The 25,799-nt window shown below is 33.6% G+C and overlaps 2 protein-coding genes across 4 annotated transcripts in view; one reads left to right on the forward strand and one right to left on the reverse strand.

Annotated features, from left to right (window-relative positions):
• The window catches only part of LOC105342921 (DC-STAMP domain-containing protein 2), a 29,469-nt gene extending 19,526 nt beyond the window's left edge, over positions 1-9,943 (forward strand). Inside the window, exons 7-16 of one of the 2 annotated variants that reach the window (XM_066068730.1) lie at positions 132-208; positions 2,969-3,034; positions 3,606-3,819; positions 4,228-4,385; positions 5,024-5,188; positions 5,338-5,508; positions 5,992-6,232; positions 6,512-6,639; positions 9,004-9,103; positions 9,196-9,943. In XM_066068730.1, coding sequence (XP_065924802.1) covers positions 132-208; positions 2,969-3,034; positions 3,606-3,819; positions 4,228-4,385; positions 5,024-5,188; positions 5,338-5,508; positions 5,992-6,232; positions 6,512-6,639; positions 9,004-9,103; positions 9,196-9,811 — 1,936 coding nt within the window. In that variant the 3' untranslated portion in view covers positions 9,812-9,943. The remainder of the gene's footprint in view (positions 1-131; positions 209-2,968; positions 3,035-3,605; positions 3,820-4,227; positions 4,386-5,023; positions 5,189-5,337; positions 5,509-5,991; positions 6,233-6,511; positions 6,640-9,003; positions 9,104-9,195) is intronic. The other variant, XM_066068741.1, reaches the window with a different exon arrangement.
• A 1,393-nt stretch (positions 9,944-11,336) lies between these two features.
• Positions 11,337-24,571, reverse strand: LOC105342922 (3-oxo-5-alpha-steroid 4-dehydrogenase 1). Of its 2 annotated transcripts, XM_034465216.2 has the most exons (11): positions 24,436-24,571; positions 23,936-24,078; positions 22,939-23,022; positions 22,339-22,421; positions 20,517-20,570; positions 19,772-19,864; positions 14,950-15,047; positions 14,446-14,532; positions 13,226-13,316; positions 12,824-12,913; positions 11,337-12,632 (listed from the first exon to the last, which is right to left on the reverse strand). In XM_034465216.2, the coding sequence occupies exons 1-11, from the start codon at positions 24,446-24,448 to the stop codon at positions 12,569-12,571; spliced, it is 900 nt and encodes a 299-aa protein (XP_034321107.2). In that variant the 5' UTR covers positions 24,449-24,571; the 3' UTR covers positions 11,337-12,568. The 2 variants fall into 2 exon arrangements, with proteins under 2 accessions (XP_034321107.2, XP_034321108.2); XM_034465217.2 differs by lacking the exon at positions 14,446-14,532.
• Between the last annotated feature and the right edge of the window lie 1,228 nt (positions 24,572-25,799).

The raw sequence follows: 25,799 nt of genomic DNA on the forward strand, positions 1-25,799 counted from the left end.
GACCGCTCTACCTACTTTAAATTTGTACACGTTAAATATATGCTTGATCAGCATTATTATTAGATGTTCTCTTTAAAGCAGTAGACAAAACTTGTATTGAGTACTTAATTCATGATAACTTGCCTTTGCAGGGACACATTGGGTTGGTTCTTGGGCTGGATCTGTTATGTAGTGAAGGGCGCTCAAGTCGTGTGTAACATAGCTAGAAGTAAGTCACGTGCTGTAAACATTTTTTTCGCTTTAACGGTTGAATTAAAAATAAAATCAATTAGTTCATCGCGTAAAATTTTATAATTTTAATTACAGCAATCTAGATGAAATTAAAATACAATGCTTAGACAATTATGAGCGTTATTCTAAACAGAGGACTACGTTGAAGATATCAACGGGCGGTAACTCCAGAAAAGCTCTAACGTATCAAGGAGGCTGGGTGGTTTAAGCATCAGATCTACCTAAAACTTTAACAATTATTTCTTCAAACTATTCTATAGTAAAGAATCCATATATTTTACCATTTATTATGGGTATTTTCTAAAAAAAAAAAAAAAATGACCTCGACCATCGAACCTTCTATTGTTTTGTCCTATCAGACCGTAGCTAGAGCGGAGTTTAGACATTGTCGCTCCTGACTGGAAAGAGATAGAAGAGGGAGAGAAAAATAATGGAGTAAATTATCATAGGCGGTATAACTAATGATAAATGATAAGTCAATAAATAATCTTACTATACGTTTACCATTTGTATAAAATTAGCAAGACCGGTCGCTTTTTTGAACCTCGACTGGGACCTTTTAACTTACTTTGGGGTATCTTAGGTCAGGTGGGGTCGTTCATCAACATCGGGTAAAATAATTAAGATTAGGGAACACGTTATGTTTTGATTCTAATTCATTAGTTAAGGTCTTCCGTTTCCAACGGAAGACCTTATAGTTTTCGTACGATTTCTTCTTCTTATTATTTTTTTCCACAAATTTTGTGCACGCGATTTCTCGAAAACTATTCGACCGATTTCAATAATTTTTTCACAGAAGATGAGACTTGATGTAAACTTCATACATTTATGAGATTTTTTCTGTCGTCACTTCCGGTACCGATTTATCGGCCATTTTGCACATTTTCACGACCTATTTTGTGCAGAGCTGATCTCAGAAACTATCAAAGATATGACTATGAAATTTTCAGGATATGTAGTCTATAGTTTGAAGTTGTGCACTATTATGTTGTTTTACGCCAGTGGCGCCATTTCTTGGAGCTCGCCTGGGCTCGAAAATTGAGTACGAATTTTCATTCAAAATTTTCATACGTTTTCATCTGTATCTTTTTATCAGTTGGTATTTTGTTAAGACATATATAACAAAAGTAGTAGATAATTAAACGTTCTTTCCAACAAAATCAAGAAAAAGGGGCTGGCCCCTTAAATTAGGGGCCAAGACACTCGTAAACTCTATTACAAATAACTTAAAAACGATCAAAATTTTGTAATGCAAGATAGAAGCAAAGTTGTTGATTGTAGCAATATTTATCAGGTAAAATCATTTTCACACCCATTTATGACGTAATTAGGGATTTTAAGGGGCCAAAGTACTTAAACTTTGATGCAATATATCTTGAGAAGGAGACATATTTTGTTAGGCAATGTAGAAAAGAAAATGTTTGCATTGATGATTCTAATTGATTCCACTAATCAAAACTCTAAAGTCTGCCCCCATTAAGGATCTAGAGGGCTGGCCCCTAAAATATTCAATCATTTGTATCTCAAAAATGAACAACAATTTTAGATGGGTGTAAGAACAAAAAATGTTAGTATTCGTGAGAACTTTCGATTGAACTCAAGAAAAAGGGACTGGCCCCTTAAATGAGGGGCCAAGACACTCGTAAACTGTATTACAGATAACTTGAAAACAATTAAGATTTCAAATATCTTTGGTACCTAGCCTTTTTACAAAATTGATACCAGCGAGATTTTAGTGACTGTAAGTGATTGAAACACAAACTTTTATAAATGATAGACAATCGATTGAAGATATATTTAACGGGTTTTCTTTTGTCAACCGTCACTTCCGGTACTCACCAGAAGAGTTCAAACAATTTATTTTTTTCACAAGTTTAACTGATTATCTTTGGTGTTTCATCTTCCATGATTAACAGTGGTGTACACTAAACAAATGTATAAAAAAAACCTAGCTTTTATTTTCATAAACCTCTTTTGTTCGTCCGTTTTCGGTCTCGAGACAAAAAACCTAGATTCACCAAGATCGCAGATTTGGCAGAGAATATCGATATTTCATCGTATCATATGAAAATAAAATCGGGCGGAAGACCTAGTCGTTACTCGTAACGAGATCTAGTTTTATTTATAATTATTCTTTAGAATAGTAAACTAACCTATCACATCAACTGATATACAAAGGAAACATTGATGGATGGGTCATATATAAATACACTTTTGTAATCTTTTGTAATCTTTTAGCAAGTTACCACATGGGTACATTTAAAACATTGTTGTAAAATTAGTAGAAATGTTACTATCCACAAAGATCTCATTATTTTCTAGCATGGTTAAATCTGAGTGAGTGAAAATAATCATAAAAAGTGTACATGTATGCACTTTGATGAGAAGTTTTCTCGACCACAGTAGTTCCAAAATAAATATAATTTATATACAGTATAAATATAATAATATTTATGAATGTGATAAATATTTTTACAAAGTTTTAAAGGTCGGGTGAAAATATGTAAATACAGTGTAGTTTTCATTTAAAGCCCATTATACAAAACTTAATATATGGAATTGTGATCCAGTTTTGATTATCGATAACTTGATATTTATTAAACTACATTACTTTTTGGTAATTGTGAATAGGTATAACAAATAATTTTTCATTTAAATTACAATTAATCAAATCATAACAAATGCTTCAAAATGTTGAGAGAAGCTAAATACATTTGATTCTGTTTGTTTCCTTTAGTAATAGATCTGCTGTGTTTGATTGCCTCTGCTATAGCTAGTCTTGTGAAAACCGGGATATATGACCGTAAGTTTTCCACAGAGAGAGAGAGAGAGAGAGAGAGAGAGAGAGAGAGAGAGAGAGAGAGAGAGAGAGAGAGAGAGATTCGTTGAAAATGTCTCAGTTTGACAATATAAAGGATTTGGAACAGTTGGCTATACCGATGAATCATGGTAGTGCCGTGTGCGACAGAACAAATTCGAGGACATAGGGAGTGTATGAGACTACTTTTATTTTGCATAAACGTCTGTTTTACCCTTTCCATCAGCTGACCGCCGAAGTCGACTGATTCTACAGAGTTATTTCCTAAATCATTTGTGATTTTTTTGTTATCAATTAACAAGTCTACATCACTACAGTTATTTAATATTGCTGAAGATATTGTATTTTATATATATATATATATATATATATATATATATATATATATATATATATATATATATATATATATATATATATATATATATATATATATATATATATATATATATAAACACATATATAGATATATGTATTTTAGAATCATTGAAAGGCTTTCCAACATTTTGCGAAATTACAAACAACTGCTAAAATAATGGTGTATATATCGTTCCAGCCATTTATGACGCTGTGAAGGCAGTTCATACGATGTTCTACTTCAATGTCACAATTTCCCACACCTACCAATACAACGTGACCCAATCCAAGTCCTACAGCCAGGTCAAGGAAGACATCTTGAAGGACGTGAAGGAGCGCCTCTCCAGCTTCACCAACGTCGTCGGATTTGTCAAGAACCTGACCATGATGTCACTCATATTTGTAGTAATCAAGTAAGATTTATTTGGATACAACTAACAATTCTAAGGGAGCATTCTTTGAGTATTAAAAAGCGGTCAGTAGTGATCAAATTAAATAAAGGCCGAATGGATGTATGATAGATTGGATCACTCTCGAACGTATTTGATCACCTCATATTATTCAAATAATGATTCCTTATTACTTATATTTATATAATTTTTACTAATTGTTCAATATGATAATAATCATTGACACACAGTACCACAGTACGTCATTTACGTCCTTGATGAAATGTATTGGACTAACGATATACGTTACAAATATGATTCGTATTGTTATCACAGGCACTGGAAAATATAAATACAGGTATAGGCACTTAAGCTTGGATTTGTTTCGTATTTTGACCTCTGATTCAGATCCTTGGTTTCTGTTTGATTTAGGGCCTTGATGTACAGGAAGAAGTACCGGTCTAACGACAGGTTCGACAACTTTTACCTGACCTACAAAATACGGGACGTGGAAGAACGGAGGTTGGAACTCGGAAAGGAGGGAATATTCCCGCTCAAATCGAAGGAGTCCAGGAAGTACATCAAAACATGTGTGTATCCCTGATTCAAACAAGGATATGTATATTCCCTCCTTTCAGTAGTAGTTACAAAGTGATATTCATGGCGAACTACTTTTGAAATGATTATTTCAATAGTAGTTACAAAGTGATTTTTATAATGAAATAGATCCCCTATCTCACTATTTCAATAGTGGTTTTATTTCAACAGTGATAGGACTGCTGTTTGTTGTATACATATACCATGTCTAGGATTGTCATTTTGTCTATTATACAATCTATGTTTTAATTTTAGGACAACTAAACCAATTGTTTAGTTCGGTACAGTTCTGTTGTTAATTGCATGACAGTCAAAGCGCCTGTTGTATAATTGAGTACAGCCTCGGTTTATGTTCACAGTTTGGGTGTATTGACTGTATTCTAGGAACACCCTAGTGTCTGTTGAATATTTCTGAACAGCGCTGTGATCCCCGTCTACGGCGCCCATGTCTGTTATACATGTCTATAGTTTACAATTCAGGACAGATTTTGTGTTTGTTATTAAATTGAGGGAAGTAGTTTGTTTGAGTTGTACATTGTATTAATAGCAAAGACAGCTGTTTAACGAAGTTAAAGTCTACCCCCCCCCCCCCCCCCCTCACGCGTGGTTGTGTACGTGCTTCTATTTTCAGTCTCTGTTGGGATAACGAGAAAGGAGATGAAGTCGTTGTTTAAGGGAGTGTTCATGCTTTTGATCAGCGGCTCACACGCGGCGTTCTACATGATGTGTGACTATGGACTATACTGGTTGCTAGAGATGCTAAGGAGATTCTTCACCAAAAACATCGGTGCTCCAGGTCAGTATTCTTATGTAATGTATTTACATGTATTTAAATATTTCTCAAACGTAAAATTATTCTTAAATGCAAATTGTTATGTATCTTTACGGCTGACGATCATAATTTATTTTACTTACCGTCATTAAGATTATAAAGTGTACTTTCAGTTCCGCCTCATTTGAAAGTCCATGTTCACGGAAAAGGGGCAGTAGCAAGCATGTACCGAGCTTTGATGACGTCATTTGACCCAATGGCGGATAAAGGTGGCTCCAAACTTGACGCAACAAAATGTATTCCGATCCCAAGCGTTCCCAACATTGCCGTATATGAAGAAATAGGTACTTCTAATAAGCGGAAAATGGTATCATAATGCAAGTTGTTTTCATGTATTTTCCAATTGTCTGTGCATCTTAAGACCCAAGAACCACGCTGCATACATTAACAACTATTTACAACTGAACCAGTCTTTAATTGGCAGTATATTACTTATTAAAAGAAATAACACTTTAGGGTAATAAAGTGAATTTGATGTCCCAATCTGGAAAGTAATGATAATTTTATGCACTATTTTGCACAGTTTTGTCCACAGACCACGGCTATATTGATAAATGAAAACCAATTTAAATGTCTTAATACAAACACTTAACTACTTTCAAAATGAGGCGTTTTCTTACAAAAATACAGTTGATTAGACCTTAAAAATGATTGAATATGCTTTATAATGATGTATTTCATTGTTATTGCCCTCAGATGCATGTGTATACTTGTAGTACACGTTGTAGTACACGTTGTAGTACAAGTTGACTTCTGCTCTCTCACAGGGACGATTTTCCTGATTTGTTTCCTGATGACGATATTCAAAGCATACGGACTTAGGTTACGTCACATCATTGCAGCATGCTATTACCCAAGGCGGGAGCGAGCTCGTGCAGTGTGGCTGTACAACCATATACTGAAGACAAGGGGAGGGTTTCTAAAGTTTGCAAGGAGACAAATGAGGAGACAAGCCGGAACTTTGAGGGAAGTGCAAAAAATCAGCATCAGGAGTAGGATGATGAGTCAGTAAGGGCAGACAAGACACAAAAGCTGTATAAGAATATAAAGAATATTGTCAGAGATGATTCTTGAAACTGATTTGACCTTCAACAATTGACTTTAATATGAGAAGCATTTCCCTTACTAAAAGCCAACCTAATTTACACCGAAAAATAATTTTAATCTTATAGCCTTCTACATGATTAAAATGGTGCTAAAGCTATAAGATTAAAATGGTGCTTGATGATACGAAATAAAAACAAAATATCGGTACTCTATATATTTATGTTTTAAAAATTTGTTTAGATTTCCTCTGTGCCGAAAGTTTTTCACTTTCCTTGGATTCAAAAGAAAATATTGTTTATCTTGTGGAGAGGAGGGTCGATTCGACGATCACGTCAACTACTTCCACTGTCAGAACAGTGACTGTACAGGTAAGAAATTAGTCAGAACAGCGACTGTACAGGTAGAAAATAAGTCAGAACAGCAACTGTACATGTAGAAAAATAGTCAGAACAGCGACTGTACAGGTCGAAAATTAGAACAGCGATTACACAGGTAAAAAAATAAGTCAGAACAGCAACTGCACAGGTAGAAAATTAGTCAGAACAGCGATTGCACAGGTAGAAAAAAAGTCAGAACAGCGATTACACAGGTAAAAAAATAAGTCAGAACAGCAACTGCACAGGTAGAAAATTAGTCAGAACAGCGACTGTACAGGTAACAAATTAGTCAGAACAGCGACTGTACAGGTAGAAAATAAGTCAGAACAGCGACTGAACAGGTAAGAAATTAGTCAGAACAGCGACTGCACAGGTAACAAATTAGTCAGAACAGCGATTACACAGGTAGAAAATAAGTCAGAACAGCGACTGAACAGGTAAGAAATTAGTCAGAACAGCGACTGTACAGGTAACAAATTAGTCAGAACAGCGACTGTACAGGTAGAAAATAAGTCAGAACAGCAACTGCACAGGTAGAAAATTAGTCAGAACAGCGACTGTACAGGTAACAAATTAGTCAGAACAGCGATTGCACAGGTAGAAAATAAGTCAGAACAGCGACTGAACAGGTAAGAAATTAGTCAGAACAGCGACTGCACAGGTAACAAATTAGTCAGAACAGCGATTACACAGGTAAAATAAATAAGTCAGAACAGCGACTGTACAGGTAACAAGTTAGTCAGAACAGCGACTGTACAGGTAACAAGTTAGTCAGAACAGCAACTGTACAGGTAGCAAATTCGTCAGAACAGCGACTGCACAGGTAGAAAATAAGTCAGAACAGCGACTGTACAGGTAGAAAATAAGTCAGAACAGCGACTGTAGCTGTAAGCAATTAGTCAGAACAGCTTCTGTACAGTTAGCAAATTAGTCAAAACAGTGACTGTACCGGTAGGCAGTTAGTCAGACCTGAAGATATGGACAATTAGGAAACATCAGCGGCTGTACAAGGCTATTACTGAACTCTCACAACAACTCTGAAGTCACTATGGAGTATTTTTTACGGGCCGCCAGGAGGCGGTCCGTTATTTGATACACATTTAAATATTGTAACTGCGTTTCTGCGGAATAGTTTTTTTTAAAAATGAATTAATATTATGCTCATTTTTATCAATTAAATAGTAAGTTCAAATAAGTAAATTTGCACGTAGAAATATGTTTTATGCCTTTTAAAAAATATTACACATTTTTTTGTTTTACTCGTAAATGAAAATTTTGTCATAGACTGTCGTGTTAGACGCGTTTTATCGAGACTATAATATATTCGGAAAATTTCGGAGTTGTTCATTGTATCGGTATACGGGAGATACTAAAGACCTGAAATACTAAAGACCTGAATGACATGAAATTTTATATAAATGATGTATTTGAATTTCTATGTGCTGCGTCAAATAAAATGACTTTGTGTGTGAATTTATTATATTGCCATGTACTTTGTGGTAGAACATTATCATGAAATGACATCCATATCAATTATTTACGCAAAAATATGAAAGAACTGAAAATTTGAATGGACCTGAAAATTTGAGCTAACCTGATTTATTTTTAATTCTTTTGAAATACCCATGATTATTTTCATAAACTGTAGTGTAGATAAAATTTATAATTCCATTTAGGAAAAAAATTATCCGGCTTATTTTTTACCTTTAAAGTTGAACAGATTCTACCGGATGAGCATGATCTTACATGTACCTTTATCTTAATCCATTTCTATTTTATTATGTGGTCCCTTGAAATTATATAAACTAATGCATAAAGTTTTAATTCAATACAATCCACCAAAAAATTAAGATGGTTTGAAATAAATAATTTCCAAGAGAATAATAATGAATTGAACTTTGTATTGAAATATTGTACAAATCAATGTGTTCTCCATTACTTAATTCATACTAAAGCAATGCTCATAGAACAACTGTTAGAAATGCTTACAGTAACGAACTCTATTCTTAATAATAATAGTAAAATGTTAAACTTCAAAACGTGTTGCTGAAAATATAGTAATTAAAATCAAAATCTACCATTAAAATTAGTACAACCAACTCGTTATTTTCTTCTTCGTTCTGTGTTTTTATGTTAACAACCAATGATGATTCAAACAACAATTACATGTATATTTTTGCGCCCGTTTGACGCTTGCATCAATATGATTTCTTGTGTATTATAATGTTGCCCACATCCTTAAATACCCGTGTACGCTGTCTTATCGAATTGTATGCAGTCATAGTTATTCTTGTGTTATCTATTTTATGTCTACTATACATTTTGTACATCAAGTTAATGCTCTATCTGTTACAGCTGTCTACTGCATGGACTGTTTTACCGACATCAACAACATTTGCACAGTTTGTATGAATCCTGTGGACTATGGCGACTTATCCGACATAAGTGAAGAGCGGTAATATTCTCAACATTTCTATACGAATTCGTCCGTTTGCTTTTGACGTTTGATTTTATCAGTGTATGACTCTTAAAATAATATGCATGTAGAGATTCTAGTGAAGACGAAGCAGAGATGTTAAAGAGAAAGGAGGAGGCAGAGAAGATTCGTAAGGAACGTGAAGAACAACGGCTGAAAAATCGACCCAGTCAACGAATGCGACAAGTACAGCTGCAGTTCAATATAACCCAGTCTATCATTGATGCTCAAGCCAAAAAGACGAGGACTCTATATTCTGCTGCTTATGACAATGGTTACCAGCCAGATGACGAATTCTATGAAGATTTCAATCAAAATTCTACATGGGTAGAAAATAAAGATTGGAAAGAGGGCAAAAATGGCATTAAGTCAAGCGAAAAGAAACCGGAAGGTTTACTTTCTGCATTGTGCCCTTGTTTACAGGCCTGTGCTCCTACAGAGAGTATGGCTGGAAGTGAGGCCGAAACAGAAGAGGAAATTGACTATTCTTATCAGGAGTTGCCTCGCACTGATGATGAATATGAAAAAAGTGACTATTATGATGACGACAAATCTCAGACTGATTACGTTACCAATGATATATTTGATGATGAAGAAGACGATTTCATCGGCGATTATGATTATGCGTATATCGAACCAGATGAACTAGAAATGGATCGTGATATTGTATTAAAAACTAACGTTTGACCAACATAGCTATACAATGTGCTGGTATTTAAACATAGCTTAAACAGATATACTCTGTAATCATGAAATTGTCCAGCATATCCTTCCACTCGTTTTGTATGTGGTTGACAAAATACACAATGCACCAACATGTTCACTGTTATGACTGCGAATCATCATTAACTTTGAGCTTGAGCTTACTTATTTTAAAACATGAATGAACAATGTGAATGCCATATCCTAAACAGGCATGTTTAACAAATAATGCCTTAAGGATTACGTTTACTCAGGGGCGAAAAAAATCCACTAATAGGAACGAAAAACTACTTATTCTACATTATAGCCCTACTACTGTGGTGCTGTTTTTCACTTTCAAATAACTAGGTCAATGGCCTACTTTTTTGATCGAGTTTTACAAAAAACTGACTAATAGGAGCTCCAAACCATTGATTGCCTTAAACTACTTTTATTGTCTTTATATTGATGACATCAACATTATATAAGGTCAATGATCAAATTTTCGAGATATTCTATCTGGAATTAATTTTAAGTGTTTTAAAGATTTTTCCCATCGCGTGCCAGCCAGTGATATAAAATAATACATGATATAATACAACAATAAATTGTGCAAATTGGTATGGAAAAACACGTAGAAACTTAACTTTTGCAATTACATTGCTACAAAAAATTTTTTAAGAGAATATAAGAAAATGAAAAAATTAGTCCGAATTTCCTCTGTTTCAATTATTATCTACCTTTATTGTGGCATATCTTCCTCAAATAAACAAAACATGGATATCAATATTGATTTTTGTGAATAAAATTGTTATTTTGTGTTTTTAAATAAACTTTTGACTTCAGGTATTGAACTTTGTAAAAATATTTTTTGAAATCTCAAACCCTGAGTAAACGTAATCCTTAAGGTGACCATTTTTGTGGGTTTTTTAAATTATCCATAAAGTAACAATACTTTAAAAGCATAATCATAATATACGATTTTGAACAAATATATTATAAAATCGTTTTCTCCAGGCAAATGATAAGTCGATTGTTGTCACATGATAACTCTGTTACATACCATATTAAAACCAGAAAATTATAAACCTCCCTACATACATGAACTAAAAAAAATTGTTATAACAAATTACAGGTTCGTGCATGTGCGACGTCTCAATGGCGACTTCAATTTCTATACACCATGAACCAATTTTATTTACTGGCATGATCTTGAAGAGAATTAAATGATATGTATTCATCATAACAATACAATAATAATATCCCTAATAAAATGAAGGATACTAGTACTTCGTTTTCGGTCGATATACTTTCTTGAGGTTTATAAAAACATGTATTGGACTCATCAAAAGACTCTAGTTGTATAATGACAAAAACTAGTACTCGGGACTACTGTCTTTGATACCAAGCACCCGGTCACTTTGGCAAACGTTTTATTTTCAGTTAGTAAAAGAATTCTTTTTACACCCTGAATTGGTCTCGTTGATAGAGTCGGTATTTAGTTCCATCCAATGCAAAAAATACAAGTATATATAAATATATATAAAACTTTTATATACGTGTACTTCAAATATTCTCATACATTTCTTATAAAACAGGAAGAATAAAACTTGAAGTCCTGAGTTACATTTTGCACTAACCCAAAGATTTGTATGCAAATCAAAAACATACAAGCCACAATATAAAGCAACAATTTATACAATAAATCAAGATACACTCATACAGCGCATGCTTTTACCTTAGAAAATATTCGAAAAATTATGATATGTTTCAATAAACATGTGATTACTGATATGATGCTAAAAAATACTGAGTGAAATCATCCGTACACAAAGGGACGGATATATCAAGAATCAAATAATGTCAAGTCCCTACATCTGCCTAGTCAAACTATAGAAAACGAGTTATCAAAATCTTAAGATTTTATCATATGATACAAGGGAAATGCACTGTCAATATTTTCAATACAATATGATATTATATAAGGAATAAGGAATCATTCTTTGAGTATTATGAGGTGATAATTTCGGTCGGGGCGTGATCAAATCCAATAAAGCCCGAAGGGCTTTATGATAGCTTTGATCACGCCCCGACCTAAATTATCACCTCATAATATTCAAAGAATGATTCCTTATTACTTATATTTATATAATTTTAAGCCATCGTACGATTGAATATTTAAATATAAATAAGCAAACCCCGCTGGCGCCTCAATTTGGAGTCATTTGTATTATGGGTTATATAGTACAAAATCGATACCTAGTGTTATCACAGGCAAAAGACACTGGAAAATGTAAATATATATAACCTCTTTTTTTTCTAAATCATATACATAGCATATGATTCGATTAAAATTTCTACATATAATATTAAACAAATAAACAATTATTTAATGCTTGAGCAGTCCACAGACCCGAATATTTTTCCCTTGGTGCAGGTAACATCTCAGTATATGATCTATTGATAAATTTGGGTCTACTGACTGTGCAGGCATTACATACAGTAATTGTTTTATTACCTAATTCCGTTTTATCATAAACAATACATGTATTTTTAACGTCTTCCAGCATCTTTAAAAAATGATGGCTCTGATTTAACATCAAAGTCTGTTTGGTTCCATTGTGTTTTCAGATGCACCATTCAATGATATTATTCATGTTTGATGGAGTTAGAACCAGTAATGTTTTATATATCGGACCTTCTCCTTCGCCTAGGGTAAAGCATGAGCGTGACATGGACCAATGAGTGAGAGCATTACCAACTCTAAAACAGGAAGGGGATCAGTGACTTCCGGTTTGGTGGATACGAATCAAACTGCGACTTGTACCTACAACAAAGAGCCATATATGAACCACATATACCTACAAAGCATAAAATATGGATTGTACATCATTTGCAACAAAATTGTATTTCCAATTTGTTTTTACTACAATTTTTAACCTATCCATATAACTGTAAGACAATCATCAAAGATCTTGAGAACCATTTCCTACCATTATACCAGCCGCGTCATCTTACCAAGCGTGGTTGTGTCGGGCCCTCGGAACAAATGTTGCCGCACAAAACAACGTCCACACCAGACCGGCAAAGGACCACGTGGCCAGGCTCCTGTAAACGTAAATACATATGTAAAGTTTCTTTACTAGTATTGTTCGATATTAGCTAAAAAAAAAAACAACAAAACTACGATCGGAAGGATATTATGTCGTCGGAAGAGGATTTTTTAATATAGATTTTATAAGGTATTCGAATTCTCAACAAATAGAAATTTTTCTAGCATTTTTGACAAATATATTGTAACTGTATGAAATACACGTAGCTGCAAAAATGTAGATTTTTTATTCAATATTCAACTAAAGCTTGCGCTCTTCTTTTTCTTATGAAACAAACCGAGAAAATACGGTTATAAACCGTACTTACCATCCAATCCACTCTACCAGCTCGCCGAAATAGTTGGGACAGGTGACTAGTTCAAAGAAGCCTCCGTACGGTACGTAGTAGCCCGTACACCCTGTAACACACCACCTCTACAGTTAGAACTCTTGTAGGCCGTGGATAACGCAGTCTCATTTCAACAGATGTCATTTGACAGAAGTTTAATACATGTATATAGAACATTTCAATCTTAAAAAAGCTTAAACTTCGTCTTTAACAGAGAGCATCTCCCTGTCAAATTATACATATCCATATATTTATCTACTATAATTACAATAATATTAAAATAAATCTTCAATGTTTCTTAATCTGACAAAAACCCACGATCATTGAGCCATATTTTACATTTATTCTGCGAAATGAAAGTCAGGATAATTGACCACAAGATTATGTCAGTTTTATCAAAAATATATCAATGGTACAAAATAAGTAAAACTTCGTTATCTCGAACTAGATGGGACTGTTTAAAAACTTCGACATATCCAATGTATTCGAGATATCAGTGTTCGAGATATCGACGTTCAATTGTAACAGTACTATAAATACACTGACAGTAGAAATAATGAATGCCATATAAAAAAAATGTCGCAAAGTTTTGAAAGTTCTGTAAAACAGACATTGGAAAAAAAGAATGAAGAGGATATTTTGATATTTCAGATTTTATTTAATCTACCATTGCTTACCATAGCATTAGGAAGTGGACTATGTAACCCCACTCAGTGTTCTATTACATGTAGTATTCATTAATATGTACAAGTCGATGTACTCGTTTGTAAGATCAGAATCTGTATGAAACATATTCGATATTCCTAGAGGTAATAATGTATGAATTGTGTTTATTGTGTTGGTTTTGTTTTTGTTTGTTTGTTGTATTTTTTTGTTTTTGTTTTTAATTTGCAAACAGTAAATGTATATACCAGTACAGCATAATACGTAGGTGGCGAAAATATAAGATAAGCAAAGCAATAAATATAGTTATCTCAGCTTGTTTCTTTTAAAGAAATTAAAATTGCAGGCAAAATATCAAACACACCTGAAACCGTCTGTTCCTAAACAGAACAAACTCTAAATGTAGTTCTGTGAGCGTTATGAAGTACTAATTTAAACACATCTCGCGTCAGGTTCCAAAGATATAAGTAATATAGAGATCTGCTGGAGAAACACACACTCTTACAATGTGGAAGTCAAATCTACCGGTTTCTTACCAGCCGGATGGTTTTCTGTTTTATTTTCCGTATGATTACTCATAGCATCATAACTTCTGGTCCTCTGGTATTGTTCATTGATAGAATCTAGCAAAAATGGTCAAATGTTTCTTATTCTAATCTATTTTCATCATTAAATATGACTGAGATGTAGCGATGCGATGTTTCACCTGCAATGCGGAAGTTTTATTTACGCGTACTCTCTGAGTACAACTATGAATCACATGTATAAAACACAGACTTGTGTTTTTGATCTGAGATCAAATAATTAATTGCTTCATTTTGTTAATTTTTATTGAGCTTCGTAATATTAAAAATTAATTTCGTTATGGCTAATAAGACACCTTGTAAATCAAGACTTTATGGCAGTTTTTTTCGTTCATATTATTTGCAAAATAAAGCAATATACAGCAAAGGCAATAATAAAAACTCACAAAAGCCAAACAACAACATTTTAACATGCATTTGTAAAGTGTGACGTTGCTGATGACGTAAAATGTCTACCTTTGGTGTCCCGCAGAGACCGTAGCTTCAAGTCGGAGTGTCTGTTGATGACGTATCCAGCACAAAACAAAATGACGCCAACAATAAAACGAGGGTCACTGTAACATATCATTACTTCATTAAATGCGGTGATAACGAACAGTGTTCAAATCAGAAGTCCAAGGGAAAAATACAAAATAGGACAGGAGAAGTGCATACACGGACCTCTGAACAAATAGAGGTAGGATCAGGTGCCATGGAGGAGTGAGCATCCTCTACTGACCGGTCACACCGGCCGTGTGCTCTTTGTCGTAACCGGGATCAAGAGGCCCATGGGCCAAATTGCTCACCTGAGCAACAATAGACATCATAAAATCAGCTTTACAAAGTCATATACAAAATATCTGGAAAATGTAGTCTAACAGATCCTGTATTTAGAAAATGTTTTCCCCCTGGATATATTCTGTTTATCATCGAGCCCTTTTTGTCACAGGATGATTTTATTGTCATTTCACGTATTGAGCATTACAGTTCTCAAGAAGATCTGGATCAAATGGGATATAAACCTACATCAAACTTGTGAAGCCCAAGAACTGTCCAGGGTCCCAAGTCTAAACAATTTTAAAGAATCAACAATATGTCAAAATGCTTGCACATAAGTAAAACCATTTATTATTGGTAAATTTAAAATGTTTTCCTTTTTAAAATTGGACCCCCCCCCCCCAATGTGGCCCCATCCTACTCCTGAAAAATATGATTTTGATGAATCTGAATCTACACTATCTAAGGTTGCTTTTACTAAAGTAGCATCTTTTCTAATAAAATATTTTTCTTTAAAAAAAAAAGAAATTTTTCTATATAAATATTCCTTTGTAAAAAATCTAACACCTCCCCATTGTGCCCCGACCCCATCCTTGGGGATCATGATTTGAAGATTTAAACAAGAGGCCCATGGGCCACATCGCTCACCTGAGGAACAATAGGTATGATAAAATCAGCTTAATGGAGTCATAATACAAACTATCTGGACAATGTACAATAATACATGTAGATCCCGTATAAATAAAATCCATTTTCCCCTGGATATTCTTATGTTTATAATCATTAGTCCCTTTTCTAACAGGACGATTTTATAGTCATATCATATGTTGAGTATTGCAGTTCTCAAAAAGTTCCTTAACAATTGTTTATATATGGGATATAAACGTACATAAACTCTGAACCTTCTTGTGAGGCCAAAGAATTGTCCTGGGGCCAAAGTCTTAACAATTATAAAGAATCATCTGGCTGATTAGTTTCTGAGAAGAAGATTTTTAAAGATTTACCATATATATTCCTTTGTTAAATTTGAACCCCCATTGTGGCCCCACCCTACCCCTGGGGATCATGATTTTCACAACTTTGAATTTACACTACCTGAGGACGCTTCCACACAAGTTTAAGCTTTCCTAGCTGATTAGTTTCTGAGAAGAAGATTTTTAAAGATTTACCATATATATTCCTATGTAAAACTTTGACCTTCCATTGTGGCCCCACCCTACCCCCGGGGGTCATGATTTTCACAACTATGAATCTACACTACCTGATGTTGCTACCACACAAGTGTCAGCTTTACTGGCTGATTAGTTTCTGAGAAAAAGATTTTTAAAGATTTACTCTATATATTCCTATGTAAAACTTCGATCCCCCATTGTGGCCCCACCCTACCCTCGGGGATCATGATTTTCACAACTTTGAATCTACACTACCTGAGGATGCTTCCACACAAGTGTCAGCTTTCCTGGCTGATTAGTTTCTGAGAAGAAGATTTTTAAAGATTTACTCTATATATTCCTATGTAATAAAACTTCGACACCTCATTGTGGCCCCACCCTACCCCTGGGGATCATGAATTTCACAACTATGAATTGACACTACCTGAGGATGCTTCCACACAAGTTTCAGCTTTCCTGGCTGATTAGTTTCTGAAAGGAAGATTTTTAAAGATTTACTTTATATATTCCTATGTTAAACTTCGACACCCCATTGTGGCCCAACCCTACCCTCGGGGGTCATGATTTTCACAACTATGAATTTACACTACCTGAGGATGCTTCCACACAAGTTTCAGCTCTCCTGGTCTTATGGTTCATGAGAAGAAGATTTTTAAAGATTTACCCTATATATTCCTATGTTAAATTTCGACCCCCCATTGTGGCCCCACCCTTCCCTCGAGGGTCATGATTTTCACAAATTAGAATTTACACTACCTGAGGATGCTTCCACACAAGTTTCAGCTTTCCTGGTCTTATGGTTCATGAGAAGAAGATTTTCAAAGATTTACTCTGTATATTCCTATGTAAAATTTCGACCCCCCATTGTGGCCCCACCATACCCTCGGGGGTCATGATTTTCACAAATTAGAATCTACACTACCAGATGATGCTTCCACACAAGTTTCAGCTTTCCTGGTCTTATGGTTCATGAGAAGAAGATTTTTGAAAATTTCTCGAAAATTTTCATAAATTCCTAATTATCTCCCTTTGCAAAAGGGCGTGATCCTTAATTTTCACAAATTTAAATCCCCTTAGGCTAAGGATGCTTTGTGCCAAGTTTGGTTGAAATTGGCCCAGTGGTTCTTGAGAAGATGTTGAAAATGTGAAAAGTTTAAAGACAGACGGACAGACGGACGGATAGACAGACGGACAGACAGACAGACGGACGACAGACAAAATGTGATCAGAATAGCTCACTTGAGCTTTCAGCTCGGTGAGCTAAAAACATTCTCTATATATTCATATGTAAAAATTTTACCCCACATTGTGGCCCCACTTACCCCTGGGTACCATGATTTGAACAAACTTAAATCTACACTATCTGAGGAAGATTCCACACAAGTTTCAGCTTTTCTGGCAGAATGGTTTTTGAGATGATCTTTTATAAAAAAAAAAAAAAAAAAAAAAAACCAACAAATTTTCAATATATCCTAATTATCTCCCCTTGAAAGAGGACATGGCCCTTCATTTAAAAAAAAAATTGGAATTCCCTTCACCCAAGGATGCTTTGTGTCAAGTTTGGTTGAAATTGGTCATTTTGCCTCTGAAAAGGAAAATTTTGTATATAACTTTCACTAAGGACTATCACTTAGCTAGACATCATGGAGATGGTGACCAGAGTGTGACAAGTTAATCGGTCCCAATCTCTGTATAGAAACATTGGGGTGCTTTGATGTTAACTTTTTACTTACAAATATTGTAAACAGAGAAATATTATGACCTTTTCGGAAAAAAATCCACCATTTAAGGTAATGGTCCATACCCCACTAGATAAATAAAATGCGTACAGAATTTTTTCATATTTTTCAAACATGTATCTGAGGATATCTTCTCATCAAATTTTACCCTGTTGGGTGGTCCATCGGTATTATAAGAGCTAGGGTCGTTGCTAAAAATAGAACCGATTGCAGAAAATGGCGCTTTTTCATACATAGAGAATATAAGCCTAAGCCTGAAATTTGAATTTCACAAAATCATTTTTTCACTTATATCCTATGTAAAATAAAGGAATTATTATGTTAAATCAAAAAAAATTATGTTACACTTGCTTATTTATCAAAAAAAGGTAAATCCGCATACAAATGAGATAAAATGAAATAAATTTTCAAAGAGAATTTAAGCTCTTATAATTTTATTTACGTACAGAATTCTCTAAAATTTTGATATTATTTAAACCTTAACGCCCTTAATCAACTGGAAATAAATTTACCCAAGGGACCGGCCTTTTCAGGATCACAATGGGCGTATTTTGGGTAAAAATCATTAAAATATATATTTTGAAAAAAGATCCGTAAAATTTAAATTGTGCATAGGTTTATTATTTCATCATTCTAAAAAAATATGTTAAAATTATTGTTAATTAGAAAACATGATTTAAACAAACTGTTGATTAATCTGTATTATTTAAACCGCAAAAGATTGTATCTTTGGATGTCGGTAAGTATTATGGATCGAGATCGGTATTTAGAAATTGCAGTCACACGCGTGGATAATGCTAACTACCTGATATGCCTTTAAGACAGAACCTCTATTCAACCTTTTTTTAATGGTTTTAAAGACTGTTCTTAAAATGAAATAACTTTTCTTCAGCGCATGATTTTAATTCTAAAAACATTTTTTGTTGTTGAAAATATATCTATGCTCGTTGCTAAGCGAATATAGGATAAAGATGAAATAAGTCAAATTATTTCCCCTTGTGTATTTATCTCCCTTATTTATGCACTGGAATATATATAGATCTCGGTCAGGATTTCATTTTGGATGTTTATGGACTTTCAGGGATTAATGTTCAAAGAATTGGATTAAGTTCAGCCTTGTAATGAATTGATGTTTATGCAGGACAAAAGTAAGCGGTCTATATTTTCAAAACGAGTACTCAATCGACACAACCCAGTCAAATTTTCATTTCGCTGAGTAATAGGCTAATTGATTGCAGTTTTCAGGATTTTTAATAGATTTGTTTTGAATTAATTTCTAGATCAGCTTGATTTTTTTGTTTTGAAACACATGTACACCGTAGCGTTAGGTTTCAATTAGATCGGGCACGGAAAAAACGTAATAACGCGTGAATTACGTCAGACGTTGTTTTGTGACGTATGGATAATTACCTTAATAGAAATGTTTAAAACTCTCATGATGATATTCAGTAATTATTTTAAAGGTTCCTCAACTGACCTACAGCCTGTTGTTAAAGTTATTTTCTGAAGATTACCAAAATACATGCATACAGTGTAATATGTACCATTCAACTAATACGTGTGGGTGATTATGCAGATTAAATTTACTTACTAATATTAATGTAAACTTACTAATAGTAGTTACTGTGGTACTCTGCTGATCCTATGAAATCAGCATTCACAAAATGGTACAGACAGTTTGGAAAAAAGCCCCCTAGTGTTATTCTGGAAAACAATAAACCAATGATTCAGAAATAATACACAGAAGTCTTATACTTACACGTATATATCTACAGGTCTTTTTATTATATCTTTTATTAACACAGTCATGATGATAACACTTTTGTACTAATAGCATTATTTTTTTCAGATTCAACCAAATCTGTCAAAGAGACAGCAAAAGGAAGAACTTGCAGAAAGTTGTCAGAACTTCAATATATCAACTACTTAGTCCTAATTTCATTCAGTCCAGACAGATCACTTAGACATAGTTCAAGACTGCTACATGTATTATGACATAATACAGGCATAAAAAAACAAAACCAAGGCATAGTACAATGTACTTTATAGACTTTTACATTCGAACTGTTTAGCTATAGTTCATGCTTATTAACTATTTAGACATTTTGAAGCATTATCAACCAGGTTCAGGCACTTATACTATTGAACTTATAAAAATTTAAGAAATACAAACACAAGACAGGCATAACTGCTCACATAACATCAAGACTTACTACTTTATATACCTAAGGCAAACAACTTTCATGCAAGTATCAGACAAAATGATGTGGTAATTGAAAATCACATTGATGCAGAAATTCTTCTTAAATAGAGTTTTATTTTAAATGATTTATGTGAGTAAAAAACAAGGACTTACCCAATGGCAACTGTTGGATTTCTGTACCTCATGATGAGAGGGTGTATGATGCCTCTGTAAAGTCAGATCAGGTTGTTTAAAGAAGGTTGCTGTAAACTTGAGAACCACAACATTGATAGTATTGTTCAGCAAACCCTATTGTTTCAGTTCTTCTCAATACTATATTAATCATGATCTCATAAAAAGCTATCAACTCATGACAAAAGCCACTTAATCAGCCTTGGATCACTGAGAACCATGGTTGAGCACATGTTAATATGAACATGTCAAAGCCAAAACCAACTCCGGTAGTATGATATTTTTTTCCCATATGACAGTAAATTTGCCTCTGAAAAGTAAAATCTTGTACATGACTTTCACTAGAGATTAGAACCATTTTAACAAGAGCTTGGACTTTTGGTAGTTTTGTCAAACAGCACTGTGATGTAGGCCTGTCTATTTCACTGATGGCCACTCAGCCATGGCTCTTTGAAATCAACAAGATTTGTCTGGCTTTTGGGCTGAGACTATGCAATCGGTGTATATTTTGCTTGAAACCACGTCATTTTTAATTTGTTTTGACACAAGAAATAGATAGCTATGTCCAACCGAAAGTCCAAGGTCTTGTTCAAACATTTCTATCACTTAAATAGACATTATGGAGATGGTGACCAGAGTGTGACAAGCTAAAAGGTCCCAATCTTTGTATAGAAATATTAAGGTGCTTTAATGTTAAACTTTTAACTTACAGATATTGTAAACAGAGAAATATTATGACCTTTTTGATTTGATACTTGATTCAAGGTCACTTCACATCTTTTGTGAATGAGCACTCAATGAGTAAAACATAAACTGATTGGGGCCAAATGCAGAAAAAATGATCTATGAATTAGCATATTAGTTCAAGGCACTGAGTGCCATTTTCCCAAATGCCCTCTTTGGGTTTTGATCTGTTTTGTCCAATGGGAGAGAAAATATAGAACTGGTCCTTAATTAAGAATTTTACTTATGATAGTTTCTTGAACTATAAGTTGCAAAATTTTGACTTATGTAATAATTTGAATGAAAAATGAAAAAAAAATGAAACATTTGATGTAAAAATTATACGTGTTTCGCAGCAAAGTTAAGGTGTCCTGGAGCTAAAATACGGCTGAAAAACAATATTTTTTTAATCAATGAAAAAATACTTATAATTTAAAATTGGGGTAAATCTGTTGGTTTCCCAAGCATGAGTCACATAACTCACATTGGTACTTATATTCTATCCCAATTTAATGTAAAATATTCTTGAACTGTATTGATCTTTCACCTGCACCAAACTGTTTTTACATGCATTAAAATTTCTTCATTCAGTTGTTTACACAGAGCAGGGAGAGTCTCCAAACCACTTATTAATAAGTAGTCTTTCACTTCAGGCAAAGCTTTACATCTGTCCATTTTTTCTGATACTGAATATTAATATGAATAAATTGAATAGTCTAGCATTAAGGGCAGCATTCATGTAAGGGAAACAAGAAGTTTTAATACTGTTTCATTATAATTCACTTTTAAGTTTAACGTTACAACAATTTCCCTGAGAACTATCGAATGGAATGCAGATTGTGAGGTCAAAGTTGATTATGACATCATATTGTATTAAGTACAAAGTTAACAAGTGACTCTCTACACATTGCTGTTGGAAGCCTTAACAGACCTGCGTTACTTTTTTAATGGTTTCAGTGAAAAAGTTTCACATAAAATCTATATATGAAGCACAGTTACATGGACAAGTTATTTCAAGAAGTTGTTGCTAAATTTAAGAACACTGCTCATTTTATTCAAATGAAAAATAAATTCCACTTACCTATGAACATAGTGAGATAAAAACATGGCCAAAAATATGTAGTTAATGTAGTTTTTATTCTGTGTTCCATAGAAAACAAATACCTACAAATGCAGAAAATTAAATTAGGAATCTACAATACATACATGTATGATAAAAAGAATGTTTTGTTCCATCTACATCTACGAGATGGCTGCTTTTTTTAATGATCTATTCAATTTACATCATTACGCTGCAGAAACAGTTGGATATTATCATGTACAATAAGAAAACCTAAAATATATATGCTAAAATATATACCACTTTCAATTTTGAATATGCCGGATCAGCACATTGTGTATTATTACCTAATCAAAGGGATTTTGTTGTTTTATTACAAATCAAATATTTTCGTCTATTTTGTATGTGTAATCAGATTTGATCTATTGAACTGCTGGTCAATAGACTGCGATCTATTTGACCGCCGGTCAATAGACTGTGATCTATTGTACCGCCAGTCAATAGACTGCGATCTCGGGAAAAATATTCGGGTCTATCGACTGCTCAAGCATTAAATAATTGTATATTAGTACATAAAACTTAGCGAAAAAGAGCTACCATTTGTCTCTGGTAGTATCTTACCAGTACAAACAGGACAACACCTGGTAGAGCATCTGACAAGAAATGTCCCAGTCTCTGGGGAATCAATGGGCCCCAGTTCTGATCCTTCAATACAAAGAAATCTACATCTTATAAAAATCTGTCTCCAACATTAGTTAAACTTATTATTATTTTAAACAAATCATATTCAAATTGAAAATGTCACAGAATTATTTAAGGAATGAATTCAATTTCTATTTGTTTTATATGATATAAAATGGTTTGGGGCGGTTTACGCTTTAAAAATCGTAAAGCGGTTCATAAAAAAGCGTAAATTGTCCAAAATCATTTTGTATCATATAAAACTAATAAATATTGAATTCATTGCTTATAATTTAATTTTTTGTAATTAGTTGTAGATAAAAACAGTCATTTGACCTTTAAAATGACCTCAAAATGTACAAATCAAACCTAACGTCAGGCGGATTGTTACATTATTGATGTAAGTTAGTTAACTGTGACATAGACAACATTCTTTATAAGATATAAAACAATTGTTTAGCCAATCAAAATGTGCGTTACATCCAGAATTAAATTATAAAAGCTTAAATGTGATCAACAGAGTTTAATGACAATTTCTCCATAAAAACTGGCATTATATAAATAGTACCTGTTTGGGAGGGTAACTGTTGAAAATGACACCCCAAGAAAACAATTGTCAACTGACGCGAAGCGGAGGTTGACAATGGTTTTCGAGGGGTGTCAATTTCAACAGTTACCCTCCTAAACAGGCACTATTTATTTTATTATACTGAATGTCTTACTTTTTATGAAAATTTTACTGCTTTTATATAGAAATGAAGTTAATTCTACGGCGAACCATACGCGTGTAATTTATGCACATGTAACAATTCGTTGTGTTACCCGTAACCAAGTGTTTTGCTAAGGCTGAGGGTAATAGAATGGATTACCAACTGCGTCTAAACCAATCAGATTTCAGTATTTAACATGAAAGTATAATTATAAAACAAAATCATACCTTCCTTTCATGTTTCCCATAGGGAGCAGGGTCCCTCCACTGGGCAACAGCTGTAACCAATGCTAGCACCGCCCCCAGTATAACTAGGCCATAGTGAACCCAGAACCTGGTGGTATCTGTTTCATACAGGGAGTAAGGGTGCCCTGAAAAATGACAAAGTCTACAGACCTAACTTATATGGTATCTGATTAAATGTAACTATAGACATATAGACAGATGGCATACATGATGTAGTTGTATAAGAGCAATTTAATTTCTCTGTATTACGAGCAAACCAATGAAATTAAATTATGTGTAGTTTACTAACTCAGAGAAAACAATCGCCTTTTTATCACACCATACAACAACATGAACTAGAAACTGTCTGTAAACTAGCAAATTGCACAAAATTTACTCAAGACATCGTTGTCACATGATTACGCAACGTCGCCCAGTATATCAACTGTTGACCAAGCATAACGTTATTCATAATTCTCACACAGAAAAAAAACCAAACTTACACTTAAGAGACATCTTCAAAATATTTAAAATATGTAGAGTATTAACATGACAGAGACCGTATGTTATTAAGTTTAACTCTAAACTTTGCCTTCGGCCTTCTGGCTGTCAATCTACTTTCACTTTCATCGAGAAAACACCGGATGTATGGAAAACGATGGTTAGGTCGTTCTTATAATAGCCCCCACCCCCCCCCCCCCCCCCGGTAAATCATTGTTATTTTCCTATTTCAATTTTTTTTTTGCATGATAAAGGATTTTAAAATGATCAGTTCATAATTTTCTATAAATATTAAGTAAGATCAATAAATAAATATATTGCCGTTTGTGAAATGTAGATTACGGACAGAAAACTATTATAGTTATTTAAGGACGTTGATCTATATTTCACATTTGTAAACGATAGTTAACGCGATCATCTTTAGCGATTATTACTGATGATACCAGTATATAAAACAATAGACCATTACCTATAGAGTACTAAAAACAACTTTTGCTATTATTGTGTGTCACAATATGTATGACAGAAGAGAATACCTCTAGAAATTAAGGGAAAGTGATAGTTTCCCGCTAAGAGAAATAATTTTCATACACGGTATTTTAAAAATCCGGCAAGGTTTTAAAAAAATCCTACAAAAATTATATTTCTGTAGAATAAAGGTGTTTCTTACCAGAATTTAGTTAAGGCAGGTAGTGTCCTTTCAGATATACATTATTTTTCAAATAATATCTGCAATATGACTATTTAAACGTAGTCATATTGCAGATAATATTTGAAAAATGATGTAAAAATGATAACTAAATAATGTCAGAAAGGACAGTAGTTTTTCTATTGGAAATCAAGATTTTGCAATCCTATTGAAGTTTTGTTCAAATCCTATCGGAATTTGAATTCCTATTGAAGTTCTTTTTATTCCGGTAGGAAGCTCTAAATATACCGCAGGAATATTTGTTTTTCCTATGGAAAGAATTGTTTTCCCTAAGGAATTGAATTTTTAAAGGTTAATGTCTAACCTGACATGTTAGATACATTGTATTAACTCTTTAAGCAATGGTATGTCATATGATATATTTGAAATGTTCGAAACATGCATCTTAAGGTCAGATTTTCTCAATTTTATATAAGTTTTTCCAGGAATTTGTTAATGGTTTACTACTTCTATGACAAGCTTTCTTGCAAAAAATTAGGGTACCTTACCAGGCATTTCTAAAAAATACTAGAGTATGCAATTTCCTATATAATCTTCTTGAAAATACACTTGAATTGCTGATATAAAAATAAAATAATAAACAGCACAGCGAAATTCACTATATTGGAACTCTATCTCGGCCGGTTCAGGGATTTGAACTCACGACTTCTAGAACCT

Source organism: Magallana gigas, chromosome 1 (assembly GCF_963853765.1).
Source record: "Magallana gigas chromosome 1, xbMagGiga1.1, whole genome shotgun sequence".
Taxonomy (NCBI): Eukaryota; Metazoa; Mollusca; class Bivalvia; order Ostreida; family Ostreidae; genus Magallana; species Magallana gigas.